General features: G+C 38.3%; 1 protein-coding gene across 1 annotated transcript in view; it reads left to right on the forward strand.

Moving 5' to 3' along the window:
* The first annotated feature begins 1,019 nt into the window (after positions 1-1,019).
* Positions 1,020-26,309, forward strand: part of etnk1 (ethanolamine kinase 1) — a 55,188-nt gene continuing 29,898 nt past the window's right edge. Inside the window, exons 1-7 of the mRNA XM_069907716.1 lie at positions 1,020-1,139; positions 1,655-1,914; positions 4,004-4,144; positions 8,576-8,718; positions 20,701-20,784; positions 21,205-21,365; positions 24,234-24,307. Of these exons, the coding sequence (XP_069763817.1) occupies positions 1,020-1,139; positions 1,655-1,914; positions 4,004-4,144; positions 8,576-8,718; positions 20,701-20,784; positions 21,205-21,365; positions 24,234-24,307 (983 nt within the window). The remainder of the gene's footprint in view (positions 1,140-1,654; positions 1,915-4,003; positions 4,145-8,575; positions 8,719-20,700; positions 20,785-21,204; positions 21,366-24,233; positions 24,308-26,309) is intronic.

Genomic DNA, 26,309 nt, shown 5'->3' on the forward strand with positions numbered 1-26,309 from the left:
TGCTTTAGTCAACGGTGATGTTCTACTGCAACACCTCTGTTTTTGCTCAGTAGTGCAGAATGTTGGGTAAAAATTTGCTCTTCTCATCTTTGTTCACTGGGGAGATTTCCAACAAACTGGTCCTGACACTTGTTTTTCAAGTTACAATCATCTGTAGACGTGAGTGCTTGCTGATGCATGTAACCTGATAGTACAGTATTCAGTTCTTTTTTTTCCACTACTTTTTTGAACCTGCCATCTGCCATTTTTTTAGTACTGAAGGTAAACTTTGGTGAATTTTCTCAACAATGGCCCTGATTTCACTCCTGCACCTGGCATGGATAATTAAAATAACTTTCTTTTTCCATATTAACTCAAAACACGAATACAACATAAATAAGGTTTAATGTACTCTGAAATCGATCCCTGCCTGGGCTGAGCCTACAGCTGGCCTAGTGTGTCATGTACTTTCTTACCTGTCAACTACAGTAACCCCTGCCTGGACTAATGTGTTCAAAAAAAAAGTTAGGATTCTGGTAAAGGGAGCTGAGTGTAGAGCAACCATTCTCAATGGGAGCTCTATGCCCCCTGCCCCCAGTGGGCCACAGCACATTTAAGTGAAAGCCTTGTTTCTTTTCATCTCCTGTAATAAATAATTTTTAATGTTTTTTTTAAAAGGTTCTATTGTCATTCAGAATGTAACGTACATAAAATTCTTTAATTTTTGTCTACCATAAGGAGGGAAGAAGATGAAACTAAAATTTGACTGCTTCATAGGAAAGGGGGCCCTGAGTAGAGGCCATTGCTGGAAAAAAAGGTTGAGAATGGCAGTTGTCGAGCATCCAATCAGGCAAAATATTTTGCATTACATCACTTGTGGATTCAGTCGACTACAAAGCCGCAGTATTTCCGCAGACATGACCCATCTTGGGAAACTGGCTTGCGTGTTTACACTGAGCACAAAAAAGCCGACTCTGTGAGATATTTCACACTGCAAGCCAGTTTCCTGAAGCAAAGGAGGCGGGATGTTTATCGCACCAATGCCAGCGTCAACTGTGATGTACGCACTGGAAAGTGTGGAACAACAGATGCTACATTTTGAATTTCCTGCACTTTTGTCGCGGGCTGACGATGTCATCAGCCCTTCCCATTTCGACCTGGTGTACCCATTTTAGATTGGTCGCCGTTGGCAGGACCCCTCTTGGCAGATTGAAGATGGTTGAGTTTGGACCCGCCCACTCTGCCTTCGATTGTTTTTGGCAGCTGTTAGACATTCAATAATGATTGTTAATTTCTGAATGAATTGTTGACAGTAACATGTTCATTTTAATTTAAAGGTGGAGATAAAAATAATCTAACATGATTAGAACAGGTAAAGGTTCTATTATTGTTAGGTAATACTACATTTAGAATGTAACATACATGAAATTCTTTAACTTTTGATAACCGTAAGGCAGAGAGTCGCCACTTTGTCCAGGGCCCCTCACAGAAACATTCAGCACCTGGTGTTCCCGTGCCCCTCCAAGTGCTAACCAGTCCTGTGCCGACTTAGCTTCCAAGTCAGGTAATCCCAGGCATATTTAGGCTTATTAGTAGTCAGGCAATGTAGTTACTTCCCTTGTCAATTGTATCAATAAGCTTTACATTTTTAATTCAAATATTTCTTGTTCAACAGGTGTTCACAGATGGTATCACAAACAAACTTGTTGGTTGTTATGTTAGCGATTCATTAGAAGATGTTGTCTTGGTGAGGATATATGGCAACAAGACAGAATTGTTTATTGATCGTGAAAATGAACTGAAGAGTTTTTGTGTCCTATATGCTCATGGGTGTGCACCTCAGCTGTATTGCACCTTCCTGAATGGGCTCTGCTATAAATTTGTGGAAGGCACTGCACTAGATTCAGAACATGTCAGGAACCCCTCTGTTTTCAGGTATTATTTTCTATCATGCTTTCTTTTTTTTAAATTAAGAGCTTAACATGTAGAAGTTAATTTATATTATTTTCATATTTAAAATGTGCCTCAAATTCACTTGGTCATTGTGGCACTTTTTTTTAAATAGACCAATTCGTGAATGATTTTTTTTCCTGGGAACTTGTGAAAATGGATGCATAATTCTGCTTTACTTAGCCTGTGCCTGGCCTCTATATGTTGTATTCATTGTGCAATTCAGTATTTTGGAGCATTTACATTTTAAGCAACTGATAATAAATCTCTCAACAAACACCATGCTGTTTTCAAGTGTCAAGAATAGTTCATGGGGAGTGCTTAATAATTCATTTGTATTACATATCCATTTCAAATATAACTTGCCATGACAGGCAGAACGCCTCGACCTTAAACATTCTGAAGATTCATTGAAATTAAGGAAACTATTTATCTGACATTAAATTGACTTAAAATTACCTTTTAACAGTCATTTTATAATCTTATCATTATCTAATCTGATAAGATTAGAGGGTCTTATCCATTAAATCAGATCAGAGAAAATTAATAAAGGACAAATGTGTCTTTCTCTCAGATAAAGTGCTGTTGTCCTAACTTAAGTAATAGGAAATCTCTAGAGCTACTTTTTAATTTTTTTAAAAAATTACGTATAATGGATGTTGAATTGTGTTTAACATAATTTTGGCAATTGAGACGTTTGGTTACAAATTCTTTAATCAAATATTCCAAAATGCACTATCATCTGGTGTTTAAGTTGCATGGGAATTTTTCCCTTTAAATGGCAACATTGTTCTCAAACCTTGTATTACTTTTCTTTGTTTTCAATAGTTATAGAAATGTTAATGAGTTTATTGTCATTTACATTGTACAATTAACATTGCACCAAAATTCTTACTTTCACTGGAAGTTCTTTATTTTTTAAAAAAAGCAACCACATCTACAAAAACAACTAAAAATCAACTTCAATAGTATACTCAATTGAATTAAAATGAGAAATAAGATAAAAAAGACAATAAATAATTCTAGAGCAAAAAATGTGACTTAGTGCAGGCAATTCTTTTGTGGTCTCAAAATAGTCCCTAATTAGTGCAAGAAGCGGAGGTTCATGAGCCTGATCGTTGTTGGAAAGAAACTGTTGTTGAACCTGGAGTTGCTGGTCTTGAGGGCCTCTGTACCTTCTCCCTGAAGGTTGCAGGGAGAAGGTTGTGACCAGGGTGATGGAGGGGACTTTGATGTTGTCTACCTTCGTAAGGCAGTACCTCACATAAATGCATTCAATGAATGGAAGCCTTTGATGAGCCTGGCTAGGTTTCTTATCTTCTTGAATCTTCTGTGTTGCTCGGCAGTTGAGTTCCCAAACCAGAACTGTGATGCACCAGTCAGTATACTTTCTACAGTGTAGCTGTAGACATTTGATAGTGTTTTTAACCACATGTCAAATCTTCTTGGTCGTCTTATAAAGCATAGGTGTTGCTATGCCTCCTTCATAGTTGACTCTGCTAGTTCCAGGAAAGGTCTTCTGAAATATGACTCCCAAGAACTTGCGTTCTAACTCTCTCATCTCTATCCTATCAATGTGGACAGGTGTATATTCCCTTGGCCTCTCCTTCCTAAAATCAAAAATGTTCCTTGGAGATGCTGAGAGTAAGGTTGTTTTCTGACGCCACCCATCCAGATTGTAGGTCTCCATTCTGCATTCTAACTTATCAATTCCAATTATTTGGCCAACTGGGTTGATGTCGTCAGTGGATTTGTAGATTGAGTTTGGGCTGAACTTGACTACTCAGTCATGAGTGTACAGGGAGTGTAGGGGACTAAGTCTGCAGCCCTGGGATGCCTCTGTGTTGATGCTCAGTGGGAGTCATTTGAGGCTCTTGGTCACCAGAAAAATGAAAGATTGAAGATGCCTTCAAAAACTCCAGCCAACTGGCTCAGATCTGGTTTTAAACTATTTATGTACTTAAATGGTGATTATGTAAGTAGTTTCAAATGATAATAAATAGCAACATCTACAAAAAAAATGTAAATTGTTGAAGACCTTAATTTGACAGTTTGAACTTTTCTTGAAATTCAGGCTTATAACCAGGCAGCTAGCAAAAATTCATTCTATTCGCACTCATAATGGTTGGATTCCTAAGCCAAAGCTTTGGTTGAAACTGGAAAAGTATTTCACCCTTGTTTATACAGAATTATCAAATGAAAGCTTCCTCACAAGGTATGATCCATTTTCTTTCATTTATACAATATTTTGTGCTCTATCATACATATAGCTTCAGTATTGTGTCTTTTTCTTGAGTTTGAGTTTATTGTCATATACTCAAGTATGATGTAAATATGCTTAAAATTGTTAATGCAGCCAAACAGGGGCATAGGATACACCATCTGTGAAAGTATGCATTAAATAACTCAAGTACGGGAAGAGATATTAAATATAAGGAATGGATAGATAAATGTTCACAGCTCGTGGAAGAAGGAAAAAAAAACTGGTGCTTCAATAGTGCAGACATGTTTTTGGTGGTTCTGGAATAGTTTTATGGTTAGCATAGTAAGGGGAAGTTCAAGAGCCTGATAGCCATTAGATAAAAACTGTTTTTGAACCAGGAGGCTCTAGACTTCAGTCTTCTGTACCTTCTTCCCAAAGTTAGCAGTGAAAGGAGGTTGTTTAAGATGTAACATTGAGTATCTAGTGAATTGGATTTATCAGCCTTTAGGGCAATTTGAGAAATTGGATTATCCTTTCAAGAGATTTATCACTCGCTATGAACTCTTCTAGCCTTGCTTGCTCTCCCTGGCATCTATCTGCTTAAATCATTTTGAACTCTTGGAATTTCCAATTGTCATTATTCCATTTAGGATTAAGCTCTGGAATTTGCCTATTCAATCAATTTGCACCTTGATTAGTTTATTTTGTTTTTAAAATGCCCATTAAAATCCTTTTCGTTCTTCTTGTGGTGTCAGATTTTGTTGTGTTTCTTTGCACTTTGCAGTACTTTACAGTGTTACCTGTATTCAAATTCTTGTGTGTTCTGAACTCTGTCAAGTGTGGAAAATCACAAGTCAGCTAAGCATCTTTAACCCAACTGGAGGGCTGATCTGTAGCACCAGGATCTTGCACTGAGCTAGTGTTTGCTGTGATGTAATAAACTCACCTAATAGGGATAAATAAGTCCTGCACACTAAACATTTAAGGAAACTAACAGGCCGGAGATCCAAGCTTTCTGCTTCGCCATTTGTTTTTTTTTTGTAATTCTTTATTTATCGCACTATGAATCATATCAACCAATATATTTACAGATTCATCTCTTTAAATATTCACAGGGACATTTTCTCTTTTTTTCCCCCATCCTTCCCTTCCCCCTTCCCACCCCCCTCCAAAAACAGTAAATATTGAACATATAAAATACAATAAAACAATATCTTTATACAAAAGGAATACAAACCAAAAAGACGTATCATCTACTTATTCACATTAAATCTGATCGTGTTTATCTTCTTATCATTTTGGGTGGTGGTGGTGGTCCTCGGCCTGCTCTTTCTGTTATGTTCCATATATGGTTCCCAGGTTTTTTCAAACCTTTTAAACTATATGTGATTTGTTTTTCCAATGGGATACACTTAAACTTAGTTATATATTCTGTTAATGTTTATAGTCATATAGTGCAACGTGGCCATCTTATATCTTTATTTTCACTTGTTTTCCGCCTCTTCATCACCTCTATCCCTTTTTTCCATTACTGTTTTTTAAGTTTTCCTTTTTAATCTCAATATATGATAACACACTTAAGACATGAAATACCCCAACAATCCCCACAAGCAATAACCCTTTGAACCCAAATGAACCTCCCCTCCTTGGATTACCCCTTGTCCCTTGACGGCCACCACAACTCCCCTTTCCATTCGGTTTGCGAATGTACTCGCAAGTGTCAACCAATTTTGCAGTGACCATTATTCTCCCCCCCAGCCCCCCTCAGAGAACACTATTTTCCTATACTTATAACAACGCTCTCTCTCTTTTATCCCCCTTCTTCCCCTTCCCTTATCCATCTTTAAATCTTTATATATACATTATCTTTACTTTATATTTTTACATAATTTTGTATATTTTCTTGCTGGTCATCCTTCTTGTCACTCCTCCTCCTCTCTTCTCCTGTCCTGCAAATGTTCTGCAAATTCTCAGGCTTTCTTTGGGTCCGAGAACAGTCTATTCCGTTCCCCAGGAATAAATACTTTGAGTACTGCTGGATATCTTAATATAAAGTTATACCCTTTCTTCCATAAGATTGTTTTCGCCATGTTGAATTCCTTCCTCTTCTTTAAAAATTCGAAGCTTATGTCCGGGTAAAAAAATATTTTTTGTCCCTTATATTCCAACAGCTTATTGTCTTCTCTAACCTTCTTTCGTGTCTGCTCCAGTATGTTTTCTCTTGTCGTATATCTTAGAAATTTTACCAATATGGATCTCGGTTTTTGATGTGGTGGCGGTTTCGGTACTAGTGCTCTATGCGCCCTTTCGATTTCTATTTCTTCATGTGAATCTGTCATTCCCAGCACCTTCGGGATCCATCCTTTTATAAATTCCTTCATATCTGACCCTTCTTTCAAGCCCACTATTTTTATGCTGTTTCACCTACTGTAGTTTTCCAATACATCAATTTTTTGTAGCAATAAATCTTGTGTCTCTAATTTTTTTTCGCTCTCTTCCAACTTCCCTCTTAAATCATTTATCTCCATTTCTACCGCAGCTTCTCGTTCCTCCACATTTTCTACTCTTTTCCCTATTTCAGTCATGACCAACTCTAAGCTTTGCATTCTGTCATCAGCTCTTTTCATTTTTCTTTTGATTGAACTAAATTCTAATGATGGCCATTCTTTTAATCACCTCATTTGTTCTTCCAAAAAGGCTTTATCTAAACTTTGTCCTTCTATTTTACCTTCTTCTTTCCTTTGAAATTCTTGGTCTTCATCCTCCTCTTCATCTATGTCTGTATCTTTGTCTGTGTCATCTTCTTCTCTGTATCTTTGTATCTTCATCCTTCTCTGGTGAGCTGCTTCTGTATCCTTGCTGGGCTTCCAGCTGCTGTGCCTCCCGTTGTTGGGCCTCCTGCTGCAGGTCGACCCGTTGTTGGGCCCCCTGCTGGAGGCCGACCCATTGCTGGGCCTCCTGCCGCAGGTCGTCCCCCTTCCAATTGCCCCGTTGCCGCTCGCCCTCTTTCAGCCCTTCATTCTCTTTCTCACCACTCTTCTTCTTTCTTGCTTGCTTCCCCCAGCCGAACGCCCCGATACTAGGCATCTCTCAGCTGGCCGCTCTTCAGCTGAGTCCCCCTCCCGCCGGCGTTAACCTTTTCTTTTAATTGCTCACTGCGCATGCTCGAGAGTTGCGCGTGCGCAGTTGCGCACCTCTTCTTGGCTCTGAGAGCCATTTTTGAAGTCTGCCAGTCGGGAGGACACCACTCCTCTGGGGACTCACCAACACCAGAGATCGGCCGCTCCTCTCCACGGTGGCTCTCTGCTCCGAAGTGCAGGTAAGGCCTTCTTTCTTCTCCAGTGATTTTCCTTCTTCCCTTTTCTCTGTTATTCTTACTTTCTCTCTTTTGGGTGCCATCTTCTGTCTCTTCTCTGTAACTTTATCTTTCTCTTCCTGGATTTTATGTTTATTGAGCTCTGTTTTTTTTCACACATTTTTTTCCTCTTCTCTGGAGAGGGTTGGTTCCACCCGACCAGCCACTACTCCATCACGTGACTCCCCCCTGCTTCGCCATTTGTTGAAGCTGTCAAATTTTTCATACCTTAGAAATGTTTCTGATGTTTAAAAAGAAAACTGGACAATGAAATGAACAGTTAAATTGAATTTTTAAATAAAATGATTCAAAGATACAGCATAGAAACATGCACTCTCGACCGACAAGCCCGTGCTGGCCAAATACACACATGACCAATAAATCAATTAACTCTATATCTTTAAGATGAGGAAGGAATCTGGAGCAGCCGGAGAAATCCCACGTGGCCATGGAGAGAACGTGCAAACTCCTTACAGCGGAGGGTTTGACCCCAAGTCACTGCTGCTATAATACATGACACCAACTGTGCCTCCTTTCTTAAAAAATGACTAAAGACACTTAATTTGCATAAATGAAAGAAACATTGTGGTGAACAGCATTAAGATGGATAACCTGATCTTCCTTACAGTTGTAAAATCTGCTCATGAAGTGATTTCATGGACCCTGCACTAGGTCTAACTCACTGGAGGCTCTATAGGCAGGGGAATCTTGCCAAGTGTGTGCTTTGCATTGGATTCCATCACCTCAGTGTACAGACAGATTCACTGTTTAAGTCCTGTTCAAGTTAGTGATGTTTATTTTTAGACCATGTGCTCTAAAGTTCTGGAAATGCATTTAATTTGTAATACTGTTCATCACTGTGTTGCCAACATTTCCAAAGGAGATTTCGATATTTGTGTTGTACTCCGCTGAAAGTGTTCACACGCTTGTGAATGTATGACTTAAACTTTGCCATAATAGTTAAAATGCTAATATCCTCTCTATTTATTCTGAGTATATAAAAGCAAGTGTGTTCTATGTTAGAGTGGAATTAGATTTGATCTCTTGAGGCCACTAAAAGAATACTAACCAAACACTCACCCTTGCAGGTTTTCCTTCGAAGTATCTGGTTATCAGGAACTTAAACAAGAATTGGGCTGGATGAAGAGGCACCTTTCTAACCTCAGGTCACCAGTAGTGCTTTGTCACAATGATCTGTTGTGTAAAAATATCATCTACAATGAAAAAAAAGGTAAATTCCGACAAAAATTTGCTATATTTTTCATTAGTCTGTTAATCACACTCGAAAGAAATTGGGTGGTTTGTTTCAAGTAAATTGCCCTGTTGTCTGGGTTTTATTTACGATTAGATATCAGGAGTCTGGTAAAAATCACTATTGGAGCCTAAAAGAGGTTAATACGGAATGTTTCTGGAATAATATTTAAATATTCAGAGGAAAGAAGCGAGCAGAAAATATTTTTAAAATTTTGGTTAATATCTAAAGTACCTTTGATCAAAGGAGTATTAATGTGGCCCTAGATTTTTTTTTTTTCCTTTCACATTCACTGCATTTCATGGAAGTGCTCTAATCTGAATGTTTCTTTTCCGCTGTTTAACTTGGTGACATTAAGACAGGATTCATTCAGACATAGGGTGCATGTACATGTACCTGATGTGGAGCTGGAAGCATTTGTTTTCTACCAGCTGAGTGTCTTCCTGGGCAGTTTATTTTGTCCCTCACTGGATTCCCCAAACAGTCCTTCCTTGTGAAGTAACATTTCACTTGTGATTCTGTGGGGGTCACCCACTGCAGCCATTCATCCCGCTGTTGGCCTTCTCCACATTGGAGAGAAATGACACATACAGGGAGGCTGTTTTATTGAGCACTTTTGCTCTGCCAGCTGCAATAGCGGGGATCTCCCAGTGGCCAACCATTTCAATTCCATGCCCCATTCCTGTGCTGACATGTCTATCCATGGCCTCAAGCACTCCCAAAACCAAGGCCACTTGCAAATTGGAGGAGCCAAACCTAAGCTGTCTCTGCACTCTCCAGTCAGAGGCATTAACATTGACTTCTCTGGTTTCTGTCTCCCGTGTTTCACCATCCCTCCATCCTCTAGCTCTCTAACCCCCCTCTCCTCCTCCATTCAGAGAACTCCCCTCCTCCTATTCTTATATTTTTTTCTATTGCACCCTCCCACCCCTGTCCACCTATGACGTCTTGCCTACAGGTCTGTGTTTCCCCCCCCCCCCCCCAACATTTTGTTCAATCGCCTGTCTGCATTTTGCTCATGCCCTGATGAAGGGCTTGGGCTTCGTTTCAGGCCCCGCTCCCCCTTCCCTGTGACGTGTCCAACATTGGAACTAAGGCTGAGCTCAGCGGTGGGATGCACGTGATGACCCTCGGCCCTTCCATAACCCGCAGCACACCGGACTGCGGCACACCAACCATCCCCAGCATCAATCAATGTGGGAGCCACGGGTGGTGCTGCCCATGGGTGCTGATGGGCCTGGGATGCTGAGCAAGAAAAATAAAAACACTCCCTGGAGTAAAAGTCCAAAGTCTGCGGACACTGTGAAACAATGCTGGAGAAACTCAGCACAGCAGGTTGAAACGTGGCACCCAGGGCATGTGTCATGGCTGCCATACCCTAGTTATGCCTATGCCCACAGGCAAGAGGTCATAGGTGGACATGAGTGGGAGGGCACAAGAGAAAAAAACTGAATAATGATAGGAGGAGGGGAGCTCTGAATGAAGAAGGATGAAAGGTAACCGGGATGGTGAAACTGCCTGACTTGCTGTGTTTCTCCAGCATTTTTGTCTAAACTACAATCACAGCATCTGCAGACTTCCTTATTTAACTTGTTGCAGTTCATTCTGATTTGGCAGATAGCCTATTTCTTCAGATTTCTTTTTGGCGGGGGTGTATTGATGTTTACATTTACTGAAGAACTAAAATTAGAAGTAGGCTCTGGTACCTGTTCCTCATTCAATATGATCACGACTGGTCTTTAGCCATAGTTCCACTTTTCTTCATTAACAACATGTCCCTTGATTTCCTCCAATTATTGTTAAGCTGAAGGGAATATGGTCAGAAGGTACTGTAATGCCAGTTAAATTGGTACAAGGGTAAGACAACACATCCTTTGTTTAAAGAATAGTGGACATTTGTTATGAATTGGTTGTATGGGTAGGCAGGCTTGATTGTTCCAGTTGTAAACCACCAATGTTAATTTGTTACATTTTCATACCATGTATTGTTTGAAGCTGACAGTTGTTCTTTCTTCCATTTGGTCTATTTAAGTATTTTCAACTCGGCTCTTGGAGGGAAATGTTTAGCAGAATGTGGATTGGATGCCAGAGCAATGCAACAAGTCTTGTGAACTTGTATAACCCTCAGTCAAATAATAATGTAGAGAAATGAAAGAATCCAAGTGCAAGTGTACAATTGTCATTCATTTTGATACAGATATATGCCGATGTCAACTTACTTATTGTCTGTTGATGCAGTGACGAAGGACATTGTGTACTGTTACATTTGTGAGAAATAAACATTGGATTTGCTTATGTTATTTATTATCCATTATTGCAGGAGAAAAATACCTTGTTATTTAGGTGATTGGACCTCAGTGGTCCAGTGCATGATTTGCAAAAGGCATATATGTAAGTACAACCAATAATTAGGACGGCTAACAATATTTTTGTTGATTGCTGGGGAATTCAATACCAAAGTAGGGAGGTTATGTTTCAGTGATATAGGTAAATCCAAATCTGTACACGGAATAGGTCTTATTTTGAGGAAGAATGTAAGTGTTTGGAAACAGTTCAGAGAAGGCTTACTAGCCCAATACCTGGAATGCTGGGCTGTCTCAGGTGGATAGATTGGATAGTATAGGTACTGGACTTGTATCAGCTGAAGTTTAGAAGAGAGGGAGGGAACGGTTGAAATGTACAAGATTCTGAAATCTTGAGAGAGTGGAGAGGATGTCCCCCCCCCCCCCCCCCCCCCCCGGGGTTCAGAAGCTTCCGGAACACTTCCTCGATGGATCATGGAAGCAGAGTCTGAATATTTTTAAAAGTGAAGAAAACTAGGACAGCTGTTAGCAAAGATGGTCAAGAATGTTGAATGAAGACTTAAATTAATCTGCTGTGATCTTAATGTATGGCAGGGCAGGCACAAGGGATGAGTGGTCTACTCCTGATTAGTATTTCTATTGGAGTTCTGTGGAGGTGCTGAATGAAGTCAATCTCGGAATGACGTCCGTCTTGTGTGATTTAGCATAGTTTTTATATATCCTCGAGCATTTATAAAAATAACTTGTAGTTGAAAGTAACTGTTGAATAAATCTTAGTGATATTTTCATTTTGTGAGTGAAGGAAAGTGTATTGATGTCTACTTAAGGTAGGTATAATATTTGGGGAAAATATGAAGTTCATTTTTGGAAGGAAGAGTAACAGATCAACTCTGGAGAAAGTATCAGCCCAGTAAGATTTGGGGATCGTTGTGTTTGAAACACCAGTACATAGGCAAAGGGGTCTAATTGAATATTGGCCCTTATTTCAAGAGGGGTTGGAATACAAAAATAGTAAAGTCTTACTGCAGCTGCAGAAGTGAAGTCTCATCAAGAGTATGGTGAGAAATTTTAGTCCCATTCCATAAGGAGAGATAGTATTTCATTGGAAGTGGTTCACCAGAATTAAATGTTTATTTGCAGCTCAGTAGAAGCTGATTTTGACCAGGTAAACTTGCCTCCCAATTACACCCAAATTAACTGACAACCCCTTACGTTTCGGAGGGTGGGAGGAAACCAGAGCACCCGGAGGAAACCCACACATGCACACGGGAAGAACTCCTGGCAGACAGTGCTGGATTCAAATCTGGGTTTCTGATGCATAATAGCTCTGAGCTAACTGCTACACTAACTGGGCCACCCTAATTATTATTCTAATTATGGAGGGAACTTCTTATGAGGTAAGAATAGACAAGATGGAACATAATTCATGAGAGCTTTGAAGAATGAGAGGGAATATTATTTGAGCTACAAGGTTTTTGGGTGACCAGATAGGTTAAACGAGAACGGCATCTCTTCTCACAAAATTCTCAGGATGAAGGATTGCCCATTTGATTGTGAGATAGGCCATTCTGCCCATCAAGCCTACAACTGCACATGAATCCACTCCCTCCACATTATTTGGAGGCCGGGTTGCTACATTCCTAATAAAATAGGCCAATTGAGTCACCTGTGCAAATTTTAAAAAATACTAAACGTTGCTTTTGATTTATTTGCTTTCTTTCACAAATTCCACGTGAGTAAATTTTAGTCTGCATCTCAAAGTTTTGGGTAGTAATTTTGTGAACTCTGTAAGGGTGAATTTCCATAACTCAAATGAATGTAACTTGCTGTCATAGGATTTACAGCAGAAATCTTATGATAAAATATTAAACATTTCTGTTCTAAATGGAGATTAATTGCTCATAGTTTTCCATTTCCATGTCATTCTAAATTTATACATCTTTTCAGATCTAAGATGCCGTTATTTGCCCAATAAATCCTACCAGTGGTGGAGAAATGGAGAGATATTGTGCTTGTGGCACATCCCTCTGTATTGACTATCATAGAGAAGTTTGCTTTTAAATTCAGATGTATTTTCCTAAATTTTTGTCCCAGCCTTGCGTTGCATTCTTACGTCGGGTCTTGGATTTGTAAGAAGTATATTTTTGAAGTATTTGCATTCATTTTAAGAAATTTACAGATGATTGGTGTGCTTCATTAGAGTAAGGAATTTCGAGTCTCTTCAGAAAAAAAAAAATCAGTATGTGATTTACATCTCTCTCTTCTCTGTCAAATACCAGTTGTCATACAAAATTATCCCTTTAAATATGGTGTTGCAATCATTTTAAAATGTGCCTTGTATTTTATTTGTTCAATAAAAAGAAGCATCCATTGCATTCGTTTTCATTTGACTTTGCTATTTTTGTTTTAAAATGCAGTGAGTAAATAATTTTAAATCTAATCAACCTGTAATTTTGTCTTTTTGACTCCGAGTTTGCTTCATCTTTCTTGTTAATATTAGGTGTACATTGTCGCAGCCAAATGCTGGTGTACTGGTTTTTTTTCAGGGCATTAAATAAAGATTAATAATATCATTAGTTTGCTTTTTTCCGAGTTAGAAATTGGTCAGTCTCTGTTTTGTTGGCTTCATTATTGGATGATCTTTGTAAGTTTTATTTGTATTTCAGTTGTTTTGGCTTTTGATTGTTTATCTCAAGATACCCCTCCAGAATAAAGGCCTTCATGTTATTTTTGTGAATCAAATGTATAAGTAATTTTTAAAAATTCTATGATTTGGTTTAATATGTCGTAGGATTATTTCAATATGCAATCACAATTGTGTTGAATTGTACTGTTAAAACTATAAAGTTTGCAAATAAGGTTTTATTTCTGTAATTAAATGCCAGTTCCAGGTAATGTCTTCCAACTTTTCTCACTTTGAAAACTTGTAGCAGATAATTCCTTATGAGAGTAATTAAGAACATCAAAAAACTTATGTTTTGGATTCATAGTTGAAGAGCTTAATATATAATGACAAATGTCTTCATTTTGGAATAGATTATGTAAACTTGATCAGATACAAATTATACCCTGAATATCGGATGCATTAAATGCAATATTTTTATGAAGGTTGCCTTCAACCTCTGAATTACTTTATCAAATTAGAATATCCCAATGTATTAAGGAAATATTTGCTTGGGTATCCTTAAGTCAACTTCACAGATATGAAAGTAAAATTTGAATTTTATTTGAAAAACAAGTTACCTTCAAACTTGTTTTTTAAAGAAATTCAAGTTGTTCTCCACCATAGGGGAAAAAAATCTTACTGCTTTGAATTGGTATCCTGTGAAAATTCGAAGGAAAAAATGTGCATTTTAATCCTAATCTGTTTAGTTAATTCCTTATTTCACTGCATTGTTCTAAATGGAATAGGTTTTCCATTCTGCTCAGATATATTTGATTTTTGACACAAATGGTATTAATATGGATGACCAACTAAGTTGTCTAAAGTCTGATTGATTTCAGCGTGTCAAATACCAGCTGCAGCTTCCCCACGAAAGTACATTGCTGTTCCTTCATTGTCACTGGGTCTAAATCCTGGAGCTTCATACCCAACAATACTATGAAAGTCAGAAGTTCACCTGTTTAAGGAAGCAGTCTATCTCTCCATTCTCTCAGACAATTGGGAATGGATAATAATAGTTGCTCCAGGCAGAGGCTTGCAATTTCTGAAAAAAATTTAACAAAAGCTCATTTGATGTGTGATAACTGTCATTATCAAAGCTTGTGCCTTTTTCCCTGACTGAAGTCGCCTTCTTTAGCCCCTGCATCTGTACAATTTAAATCCATTAATTCTTCTGTGCTCATTCAGTCCTTTTCTCCATAAATTCCTCATCTGTACCCTCAATTTTCTCAGGGCCTCTTTGTATCCTTATGAGAGTGAAGCACTTTTTTTGTAGTTAAGAACATTGAAAAACATGGCTAGTACAGAACAACTCTGATCATCCAAAATGGTCGGGATCACGCGTTTGTTGGATAAACGTTTTTTTTCGGAGAACTGGTAATTTAAAAAAAAACAGCCCAGTAAAGGGTAAAGGTTCCATTATTATAATGCTACATCTATAATGTAACATGCATGAAATTCTTTAACTTTTTGTCTATTGTAAGGAAGACAGAGAGCTGCCACTTTGTCCAGCTTCCCTCACAGGAATGAGGGTCCCAGCAAGGAATGAACTCATGACCCCTGGATAACAAGACCAGTGCTCTAACCGCTGAGCTCTCAGAGCCTCTGCAAATCACTTGTATCAATGTTTAAACACAATGGAAGGCTTTTTAAGCATTAAAATAATGCTTAATTCTCACCAAAAAATATGCTGGCTGCTGCCAATCCCCAACATACCCAATTGCTGGTCACCGAGACTGACCAACCACTGCTACTGATCTCCGGGGAAGCTTCCTGGTCTGGTGAGAGACTCACTAGTGAGTCAACAGGCACATCTCTCCAGTCACAGGAGCTTCTGAGTCTCAACTCCATATCCTCCCCTAAGCCTACTGCACATGCACAGCAGGGAGTCTGTGTGGTAGTAGGCCGAGGGGACGGTTCATTGTTTGGAGCTCTGTTATGCCGAGAAGGGAAGAGCGGGAAGGAAGGGGAGAGGAGGGAAAGCTACTGAGCCCGAGTTCCTGCTCCTGCCCAGGAGGCCACTCTCTTTGATGACACCAGGACAAGTGATTCTTCTGACCGCTTGCAGTTGGAAGACAGTGACATGCAATTTGAGAGGGAGGGTTAGGGAGAAAAGTCAATAAGGGAAGGTAAAGAAGATGTGTACATGGAGGTGAGGGGGTTGGAGAGTTATTAGCAGTGAGTGGGAGGTTTGAGCTAATGGACTTCTAGTGAACTGGTGCGGACTCGAAAGGCTGACGTGGCCTGTTTCCGCTCCGTAAATGGTTATATGGTTATATGTGGAATGAGAGAGGGGAGGGAGTTACCTGAAATGAAGTCAATCGTCGTTCTAATTTCATGTCGAGTGAATTTTTTCTCAACCTGTGAAGTCAGTTCAGCTCCAAGAAATTTTTTGGATAAATGAGGATTTCAGAGAATCCAATTGTGGATAAATCAGAGTTGTAACTCTGTCCATATTGCTCCACTTAACCTGAATCGTCATCGTCCATTTACAGATTGAAAAGTGTAAGCTCAGACACAAAGTTCTAATTTATTTTACCCTGGCCTTTCATCTGACTTTATAGCTCCAATCATAGTTGTGCTTCAGATACTGTATATTAACGTCCATGACAAAATCATGGTCCTATTTTTCTCTCAATATTACATCTCATTTGAAGGTGTGAATGAGACTTGTCCGCAATTAATTATCACACTGGGCAAGTACTGCCATGTTTGTCTCACCGAAATGCTTAAAATCTCGCTGAATTGGAGAAGTTGCCTATCCTTCATTTCAGTGGCTACATACATATCACGGCTCATTCATTTGCTGCATTTTAAATTTTGAGCATTTACATCCAGATCACTTTCCCCATCTATCCTAACGAACCTGAAAGGAGCACAGTTACTCATTATCACTCGTTAATGAATGATCATTACTCCCCTCAATTACCCATTTCTCAGGAAATCCTTCCATGGATTCAAAACCAGGAATTTTTGGATGTTGAGAGATAAGAGGTTAATATAAGAAGGGCCAATTGAGGTTAAAGATCAGTCATGATTGTATGTACTCCATGTTGGAGCAGCGCCAGGGAAAGAATAACCTACGCTATTTCCATCGTTCTATATTTAGAAATTATTTTTGTTTAAACGTGCTGGAAAAGAATGATTGACATATTAAATATTGGAGTGCCCATTATTATCTATTTCATATTTTTAAAACTTTTTTGAGTTTTTAATATGCTGTGTGACAAATCTTAGCAAACTTGACATCACTATGAGTGTTTGTTCAGTAATGAGTTTATTGTTGTATATAATCTACATAGGCACCAAAATTCTTAGTTTTTTTTAAAATTACACCTTTAAATTACAATATCATATGCACAGCCTAAATGTATTAACATTTGCATAGTTTCATGTGGTTAAAGTGAAAATTCAGTAAGAAAACAAATACTAATTACCACAAAATTGTGGCTAAAACACCAGACAATTTGACAAAAACATTGACTATAGAAACACTAGCAGGAACAAAAATGACAGGGTGGGCTTGTAGTGCATGTAGACAAATCCACGTGATTCAAAGCCTCATTGTAATTGGGTAACAATGACAGCACTGACTGGAGCACATTAGAAGGTTCAAAAAGTAAATTAGCAAAGAGTTTTAGCCTTGTAGGTATATTGATGCATGTAAACTGGGATTATGAAAAATGTTTTAGTTGTTATAACCAACTACAGGGTTATTTTTATTAAAAAATGCTTTTCTGCTGAAACACTGCACAGAATTTTTAGAGACAGTCACTTTGGTGTCACCCCATCTGATGGTGTCACCCGGTGCAGTCCACACTCCTCTGGTGATGCCAATGCTCTCCACCATAGTGAAGAAAAACTAACTCTGCAATAAAGGTCCTGATGAGCTCAGGGAAGCAATGTTAAACTTATCAAAATGTGTACGATACCTTAGCCACACAATAATTTTATATTCTGCAAACAATGAAAAGTATGGCAGGTAATTGGAGATATAAGGAATTATATTCTACCAAATATTGACAAGATGAAAAGTCACCATGTGATACATAACTTATAACTCTATCACTAAATTGGATAAATTTCAGACATTTGGAAACATTTCATATTTGATTTTGTTTGTACACATGGACTTCATTTCACACAAATTAATATACCAGACATTTTCAGCTGGCATATTCAGACAAGCAATAAGGAATAAAAGATATTAACATCTGCAATGACCAAAACATTTTTCTGGCACAGATCACTTTTGAAATAATTTCTATGTTGAATAAAACCAAAATTCTTAGTTGTTTCAATTGAACAGTTAATTTGTGTAATTGAATTAAAAAGAAGTAATAAATACAAAATACCGATAATAAATATTCCATTATAATTAGCCTATTCTATTATTTCTTACTGGTACAGAATCATGTTTTATGGACAATTTTTTTTTTGCAGTTTCTGTCAGTTAACTTGAAATATGATTCACTAGATGTATTTACTATATTTCAAAAAGGCATTACAATAGAAAAGATATGGGTTTAAACACTTGAGAGAAGACTCAAGTCTCCTCAAAAATCATTTTAAAAAAATCATCAAAATCATTAAAAAAAAAGCCAGATGTTCTTGTTTCTCAACATTTTAATCAATGAGGATGAATTATTGTTTAGACCATTAATGTATTATAATTCAGCAAGAACACCTGTAGGTTAAAGAACAAGGAAGGAAAACAGTAATATTTTGTTTATGAAGTATACAGCAGGTTATTGTAAGTTTTTTGTGGTTTCCTCAGTAATAAGCAGTATAAAATAACATGATGTAGTTAGATATGGGACTAAAGGGGATGGTATTTTTCCATATATGTATATATAAACCATTTAGAATCTGATTATTGTCAAGAAGATGGAGTTTTAATTTGTCTAGCAATTTGATAACTAAATGTCTCCCTTGGCAAGGATTTAATTGATGTAATGGTGTCGTAGATTAGTGTGTGTTGTTTCTTCCTAATAACTAAATGCACCCCAGACTGAAGAATGTGACTATTTATCTGTCTCTGCCAGTACATTAGCTAGTAGAAAGTGCAATTGAATTACTAAATAATATAGCTGTGTACAATGGTTGTATGTTGGCAGTTCGACTCTTTAAAAGAAATGTATGATTAATTTTCTAGTATCTAAATTCTGAATTGAGAGGTGAAGCCAGTTTATTGGCATGGTGAGCTTTGCCATGGTGGATACCACTTCTGAACCAGGAATCCACACATCAAAAGCAAAACAAAAATTTAAAAAATTTTCTCTTCTAAGGAGTCATGTTGTTCAACACAAAAGATCACTAAAAAGCAGAATTTAGCTCTAAGAGAATTAAGTAAAAGTTTGTGATTGAAGCATCTGAATGTGTATGCTCGGAAATTTCCATTCGATTTCAATTTTAGTTTTTCTTTCTTCTGCGTAACATCATGCATTGCCAACTCCTACACCTGACCTGAAAGAAACAAGGCAGTTCTGCTCATCAGAACTTGGTTTTCGTTAATTTGACTTGAATATACAGTGTTTTTTCCATTAAAATTGTTTTCTAGATTGTAATTGCCATTATTATTCATAAATGGACAATTGGACTAAAAAGATGGAGAATCACTGTTCTTGGAGACCTGGGCTTTCCTCAGCAGGGAGGTTGGGTATTTGCTTGATTAGATACTGTTGAAGAAAATCTCTTCTATCTTCATTGATATGGAATCGAAATAATAATTGCAATGCATCATAGGTTTGATATAATTTGAATCACACAAAAATTGTCACAAGATTGCCCTCTTCCAAGTTTTTGCCTTTATTACATCAGCTCCAACACATGAAATGTTTCTGTTGTCTGCCACTCATTCAGATAGAGATCGGTCTCCTTTCAATCAGAGAGTGACCCTGACAAATCCAGCAAAAGTTCTGGGAAGGAATGTTTGCCAGGAAGCAGAAAGGAAAGTATCACTGGCATGAAGTTATCTTAGGAGGTAGATTAAAGGTAAACAAAGCAGTGGTGAAAACAGATTTCTGTAAGTGAGATACATGCAATCTCAAAGCATACACTTTGTCAGTATTACTGATTTCTCTGCTTGTAACTGGTATTAAATGAAGAGTTCTAACACAAAACAACACTCAGTAATTGTGTAGATACTGTGGGCCAAAGGGTAGAGAAGCAAGCATTAGATGGTTATGCAATTGCAAACTATTTCAATTCATAAACATTAAAATTACTTAACTGCAGGAAGATCTCTCACTTAAATTTAGTAACAGGCCAGTCTAAAACAAGGGATCATATATCATACACACCAATCAACATTATGGGGAATTTCACAATGGTGAAATGTTGAACATTTTTAACTTATGTCATGGATACATGGATCAGAGAAGCAACCAGGAAGGTTTGAGGGAGAAAATAGCAAAGAAATGCTCGTTAGGTTAGATATGAAACAGTAGGGAGGTAGGTCTGTTTTGGTGCAATAAATTCCTTGTAATTATACTTGGCATTCTTTTCTTTGGCTTGGCTTCGCGGACGAAGATTTATGGAGGGGGTAAAAAGTCCACGTCAGCTGCAGGCTCGTTTGTGGCTGACAAGTCCGATGCGGGACAGGCAGACACGGTTGCAGGGGAAAATTGGTGTGTTGGGGTTGGGTGTTGGGTTTTTCCTCCTTTGCCTTTTGTCAATGAGGTGGGCTCTGCGGTCTTCTTCAAAGGAGGTTGCTGCCCGCCGAACTGTGAGGCGCCAAGATGCACGGTTTGAGGCGAGATCAGCCCACTGGCAGTGGTCAATGTGGCAGATTTCTTTAGGCAGTCCTTGTCCCTTTTCTTTGGTGCACCTCTGTCACGGTGGCCAGTGGAGAGCTCGCCATAGAACACGATCTTGGGAAGGCGATGGTCCTCTATTCTAAGCTTGTATTAAACGAAGGAGAGAACTAATTCTAATTTTAAGACATCTTGGAATTCACTTGTACACATTGATTTAATTATTTTTGTACTCTGACAGGTCAAGTGAAGTTTATTGATTACGAGTATGGAGAGTACAACTACCAGGCATATGACATCGGGAACCATTTCAATGAATTTGCAGGCAAGGCATTTGAATGTTTTGGTTGGGTTGGCTCTTTATTTGTACCGTAAAAGTCAAAAAATGTAGATGCCAGAAATCCAGATCACCCCAAAATCCGGACTTCTCGAAAACTCTCAAACTTTTAAAACTTAGCGGGCTTTTGTGTGCCTGCGTGCAGAAGCGGCATAGAGGTCCAGGAAAGGAATGAATTTTTTTTTTGTAGTTTGGATTTATATGAAAAATGTTTAATTAATAAACTATCAAAATTTACCTGTTCAACTTTTTATTCTCCTTAAATTTGAATTTTAAAAGTACCGTCGGAGAATCCAAAAATCCAGACCGACCCAAACCTGAGCAGTCCAGATTTTAGGACTTTTACTCTAGCATGTTACTTAAGAATTGTTTCTCATGCATATATCTTTTCTCATCCTCTTTTCAAAGGTACAAATGAAGTTGATTACAGCTTGTATCCAGATAAAGGTATGCAATTAGAGTGGCTGAAATCCTACCTTGAAGCTTTCAAAGAGTATAAAGGGCTCGATGATGAAATAACAGAGAAGGAAGTAGAAGCACTTTACATTCAAGTTAACCTTTTTGCATTGGTAAGATTTTATTGTTCATTTTTACTATTTGTTTATATTTGAGCATTACAGATAAAGCTTGCCTTCATTGGCTGTGCCTGATTTGTACCATCACAGAATGGTTGCAACACACAGGCTGTCTGGTCCATTGAATCCAAACCAATTCTTTTGCAATAGCAAATTACCCAGTCTCCCTTCTCCATCCTCTTCCCAGAATCTTGCATATTTGGTTTTTCCCATTACTGATAGACATGTATGTATACATGTGTGCGTACGCACATCTACATATGTCTGTGCATGTGTGTGTTTTTCTTCAGATCATTCAGATTTGCCAATCACTTTTGTTCTTTTATTCACTTCGCCATTGCATACAGTTCCTCCATATAATTTTCTATACCATTTCGCTGTCTCCATTAGCCCTTCTTCAGTTTTCACTGTTCTGAAGTAAGCAATGTCAATTTCTCAAGCCTCTTCACGTGACATGAAAGTAAATATTTATTCCACCCTCCATTCATGACTTCCTTGCTCTGTATTCCTATTAAAGAAGGCCAGAACCCCAAAAGCTCTTTTTTAAATTTGCCTTTAACAAGCTCTGAACATTTGAGAATTGTGCACTTGTTTTTTCTGCCTCAACCCACTCTTCCCACCAAACAATGACAGTTCTGAACATGGAATTTCATGTACCACCTGTCTGTCCATTTCACCAGGCTGTTCAGGTGACTGCTAGTTTTCTCTGGTTATTGTTGCAAGAACTGGTCTGCAGGTACCCTACATTGAACAAATGGTGGGTTATTTACAACATTTCCAGTCCTTAACTTGAAATGTATAGGAACTGGGCATTGGAATGTTTCAAATAAGTGGAGAAAACACTTATTTTCTATTGATATTTGGAACATTGGGGTGAAAGTCTCTAATTTTCATTTACATTACGAGGATGAATCTCATCTGCACCATTTTGTTTATCAACTTTATAAATAGCTGGTCTTCCTAGTTTCTCCTTTGTTTAGTCCATCCAGCAGTACATTTTCTTTCACTGAGACACCATCAGCACCTTTTCCTCTTAGTAAATATTGGTGTAAAATATTTATTTACTACCTCAGCCAACTCCTCTACCTCCAGAAAAGATGAAGTATAATGCTGGTATTGTGAAATACCAATAAAAATGCAGGGCATAAAAAATGCATAAAAATGTGGTGAGAGACTTAGTATTTCAGAGTTTAATGACCATATTGTCATTTCATATAAGACTGATATCCTTTCTGTGTAAAACTTTCAATTCTTGTGGTTCTACTCACTCCATATTTCCACTTATTTGAAACATTCCAATACCCAGTCTCTTTGCATTTTAATTTAAGCCCCCAGTCCAATGGTACTTGTTTCTCCTGAGATAATGATGGTAAGTTTCATCACGAATAAATGCACCCTGTGTGAAGAAGCTTCTCCCTCAGTACTCCTGTTCAAGGAGCTCAGTTGTAATACTCGAAAGTCTGCAGGCACTGTGGTTAAAGTAAAAACACAATGCTGGACCACAAAACATTTTTAAAATGTTCCCACTTGATGGGGAATTTTCAGATAGTGGCATAACTCTGCACCACCTGCCTCCAATCAACTAGATGAAAGTGATTGCAAGTTTGGGACATACATCTATGGCATTTTACTGAAGAGTGGTACTAATTGCAGCCATGGTGCATTGGAGGTGGTATGGAGTCTATGTTTAAGGTACCAGATTGGGTACGAAACAAGTGGATTGCTTTCTGAAAATGCAAAAGTAGGTATTAAAGAATGAAGGGGCATTAAAAGATTGAGTACAGAACTAAATGTGACATCTACTTCATGCTTTATGGTCATTACATTTTAAAACAAATTTAGACATACAACATGGTAACAGACCATTTCTGCCCATGACTCGGTGCCGCCCAATTTATACCTCATTAGCTTACATCCCCGGAGCATTTTGAATGGTGGGAGGAAACCGGAGTCCCCGGAGGAAAACCCACACAGACGTGGGGAGAACGTACAAACTCCTTGCATATAGCATGGAATTCGAACCTGGTCTGGCCTCGATCACGTTATGCTATCCGTTAAACGCCAACTGTGCCACCCCATGTGTAGAATCTTGCAGGCTTTATCTTACATTGTTAATTTCTTAAACTGTGCACGCTTGAATTGTGCATAAATTAAAATTGAATATACTCAGCCATGACCAAACATTTGGTTAACTGAATGTGCTTTCGAGATTTTTGATGGGAAGCTGTTGGAGAGTTCAAGGGTCTTTTAGTTTGTGGTCCAGAATTAGTAACATGGAAGCAGGATACAGTGAAGAGATAAGAGACCTGAAAGGAAGTATGAGATTCTTTATCATGATGGGAGATGATCATGAAATTCAGGTGTTGCCAGGCTGTCCTGCAGCAGATATACTCAGAGAATTTCCTTAAAGAAGGTCTCAGGTAACAAATCTTTACCTCCTATAGATGCTGTGAAACCTGCTAGCATTTATGAGTTTATACTCAGAGTAAAGCCGAGTGCTTTTCCTTATCTGCAGAACAAAGGGCACCTTGTTTTAATTGTGCTTACCAAGATTGAACCAAATGTAGAAGCTCAGTTGAGCACATTTTTCTCAGTACGATTGTGATTGAAGCCAATTCTTTCCAATTTCTGTTGCCACGGAGAATGCCTTTGTTGGAGGTCACTAAGTATTGGTTCAAGAACATGACACTTTACACATATAAGAAAAAAACAAAATGTTCTTAGACTTTTGTTTTATTATTTCCATATTCCAGCCTCTGCAGTCTCTTTTATCTTCACATTAAATATGTATGCAGCAGATTTTTGTTTAATTTTTAGTAATGCAGCTGTCTAACTAAACCTTCAATTTTCTCCTTTATTCAGGCTTCCCATTTTTTCTGGGGACTGTGGGCATTGATCCAAACAAAGTATTCAACTATTGATTTTGACTTTTTACGGTAGGTTTTAGAAGATTTCAACCTGCTTTAGAATTCTGAGCTATTACAAAAACATGGGTGATGAAGTTTTGGTTGAAGATTAAAAGATCAAGTTCTCTTTTGGATGAGATTTTAAATTAAGCCCTTCTTCCCTTGTGAAAGTAAATTTTGTCAATGGTAACCCTCGAAAAAACATTGTTAAAACAGGACGAGTTTATGAATTGGCTGTTATGTTTCATCTGTACTTCATTGTGAAATACTTTGAGACTTCCAAAGATTGTGAAGGGCATGGTATAAATGCAAATATTTGTAAGTTTGAGAAGACATTTGTAAAAATCTTAGGATTCCAATGCAAGTGCTGGTTCCTAATTGATATTTGTGTCTCTGAAGACTTTCTCTGTTCATTGCCATATACAATGTTTAGCCCGTTAATGTAAAATAAAGCAAGTACATTTGATGATGATGTAAAATAAGCAAGAGAGCTATAAAGTGGTACATCACAGGAAAGGGCCCTTTGTCTCACCATGTCTGTATTGACCATTGCACTCAATTATTCTAATGCCATTTACCTGCATTGGGACCATAGCCTTTTATACCTTGGAAATTCAAGTACTTTTTTCTGGCTGCAGCTTAGCAAAGTGGGAGAATGGAGCTGGTGGGATTGCTCTGTTAAGGAGCTAGTATTGGACATGATGGACTAAATGGCCTCCTATGTTGTAACAAATAAGATGACTTCTGAATGCAGGCAGTCCCTGGGTTAAAAACGTCCGACTTACGAACAACTCGTACTTACAAACTGACAAGCCAGCTGGAAGTAGAATGCTGTCAACTTCCGGTTTGAGTGTGGTTGAGTCAGTATCATGAGAGAGTAGTGTACTGTATATCGCAAGCGTGGGAACAGATCGAGCATCGCAACTGTACAGTACAGCATACCCTTTTATTTTATCTGGTTTGAAAGTGACTCGTGAACCAGCAGTTTGGTAACTCTTTACTGCTTCCTTGGGTTAAAGGCATCTAGAAATGAACAGATGCTTCTTTGCAGCTGATTTCACCTCCAGGTTTCACGTGGCAAAAATCTTGATACACCTGTACTGTATTTGTACGTACCAAATCTATCAGGGGAAAAGCCTGTACATGCATAATAACGGAGTAACCATGTCTTCAAAGCATAAATCTGATGCAAGTGCTGGTTATCCCGCCCCCCCCCCCCCCCCCCCACCTTCTCCAGCAGCAGAATCAAACCCTGACTCTCTAGCACCAGGTCCATCTTCTCCAACAGTAGTCATCTCTCCATCATTGTCTCCTACACCATCCAATTACGTACTGTATTATGCTTAAGATGTTGTAGTGTATTTGGAAGTGTTTCTTAAGTATTTTACTTGCATAGAAAGGTAAAATATATACAGGTACATAATCTTTTATCTGAATTTGTGAGAACTGAACATTTTTCAATGGATGTCATCTGCATATCAAAGCTCATGTTTGGCGCCAAACATGACCTATGCTCAACTCATGCTTGAATATCCCTTGTCAGTCCATGTTGGTAATTAGTGGAACCCTAGGGAATACTTACTTTATATGTGCCAGCAGGAAAACATCCGATTCATCGTATACAGATGCCCGATTCGTCATAGATGGCCTGACGCCTGGTTGTCCCCCCCATCCAGAACCGCTACCGAAACCTCCCCTCCCCCCACAGTCCAGAGACCCTTCTAGTTGGAATGTATCTTTGTTTGGCGCAAATCTGAAATTAGCCAAATTACTTAACTAATATTATTCTATATCTGAAAAATTCTGAATTCCGAAGTCTCTGGTCCCAAGGGTTTCAGATAAAAGATTCTGTACCTGTTCTACATGTGCTATATACTAAGATAAACATTTGACTGACACTAAATAAGGACCGACTTAAATACGAATTTGAGTTGAAGACAGAGCTATATGTTGTTTTTGACCTGGGGACTTTCTGTATAAGAATTTTGCCTCTTTCACAGCATTTTACTCTGGTCAGAATTTCTCTGCCTTC

Source organism: Narcine bancroftii, chromosome 13 (assembly GCF_036971445.1).
Source record: "Narcine bancroftii isolate sNarBan1 chromosome 13, sNarBan1.hap1, whole genome shotgun sequence".
NCBI classification, from domain to species: Eukaryota; Metazoa; Chordata; class Chondrichthyes; order Torpediniformes; family Narcinidae; genus Narcine; species Narcine bancroftii.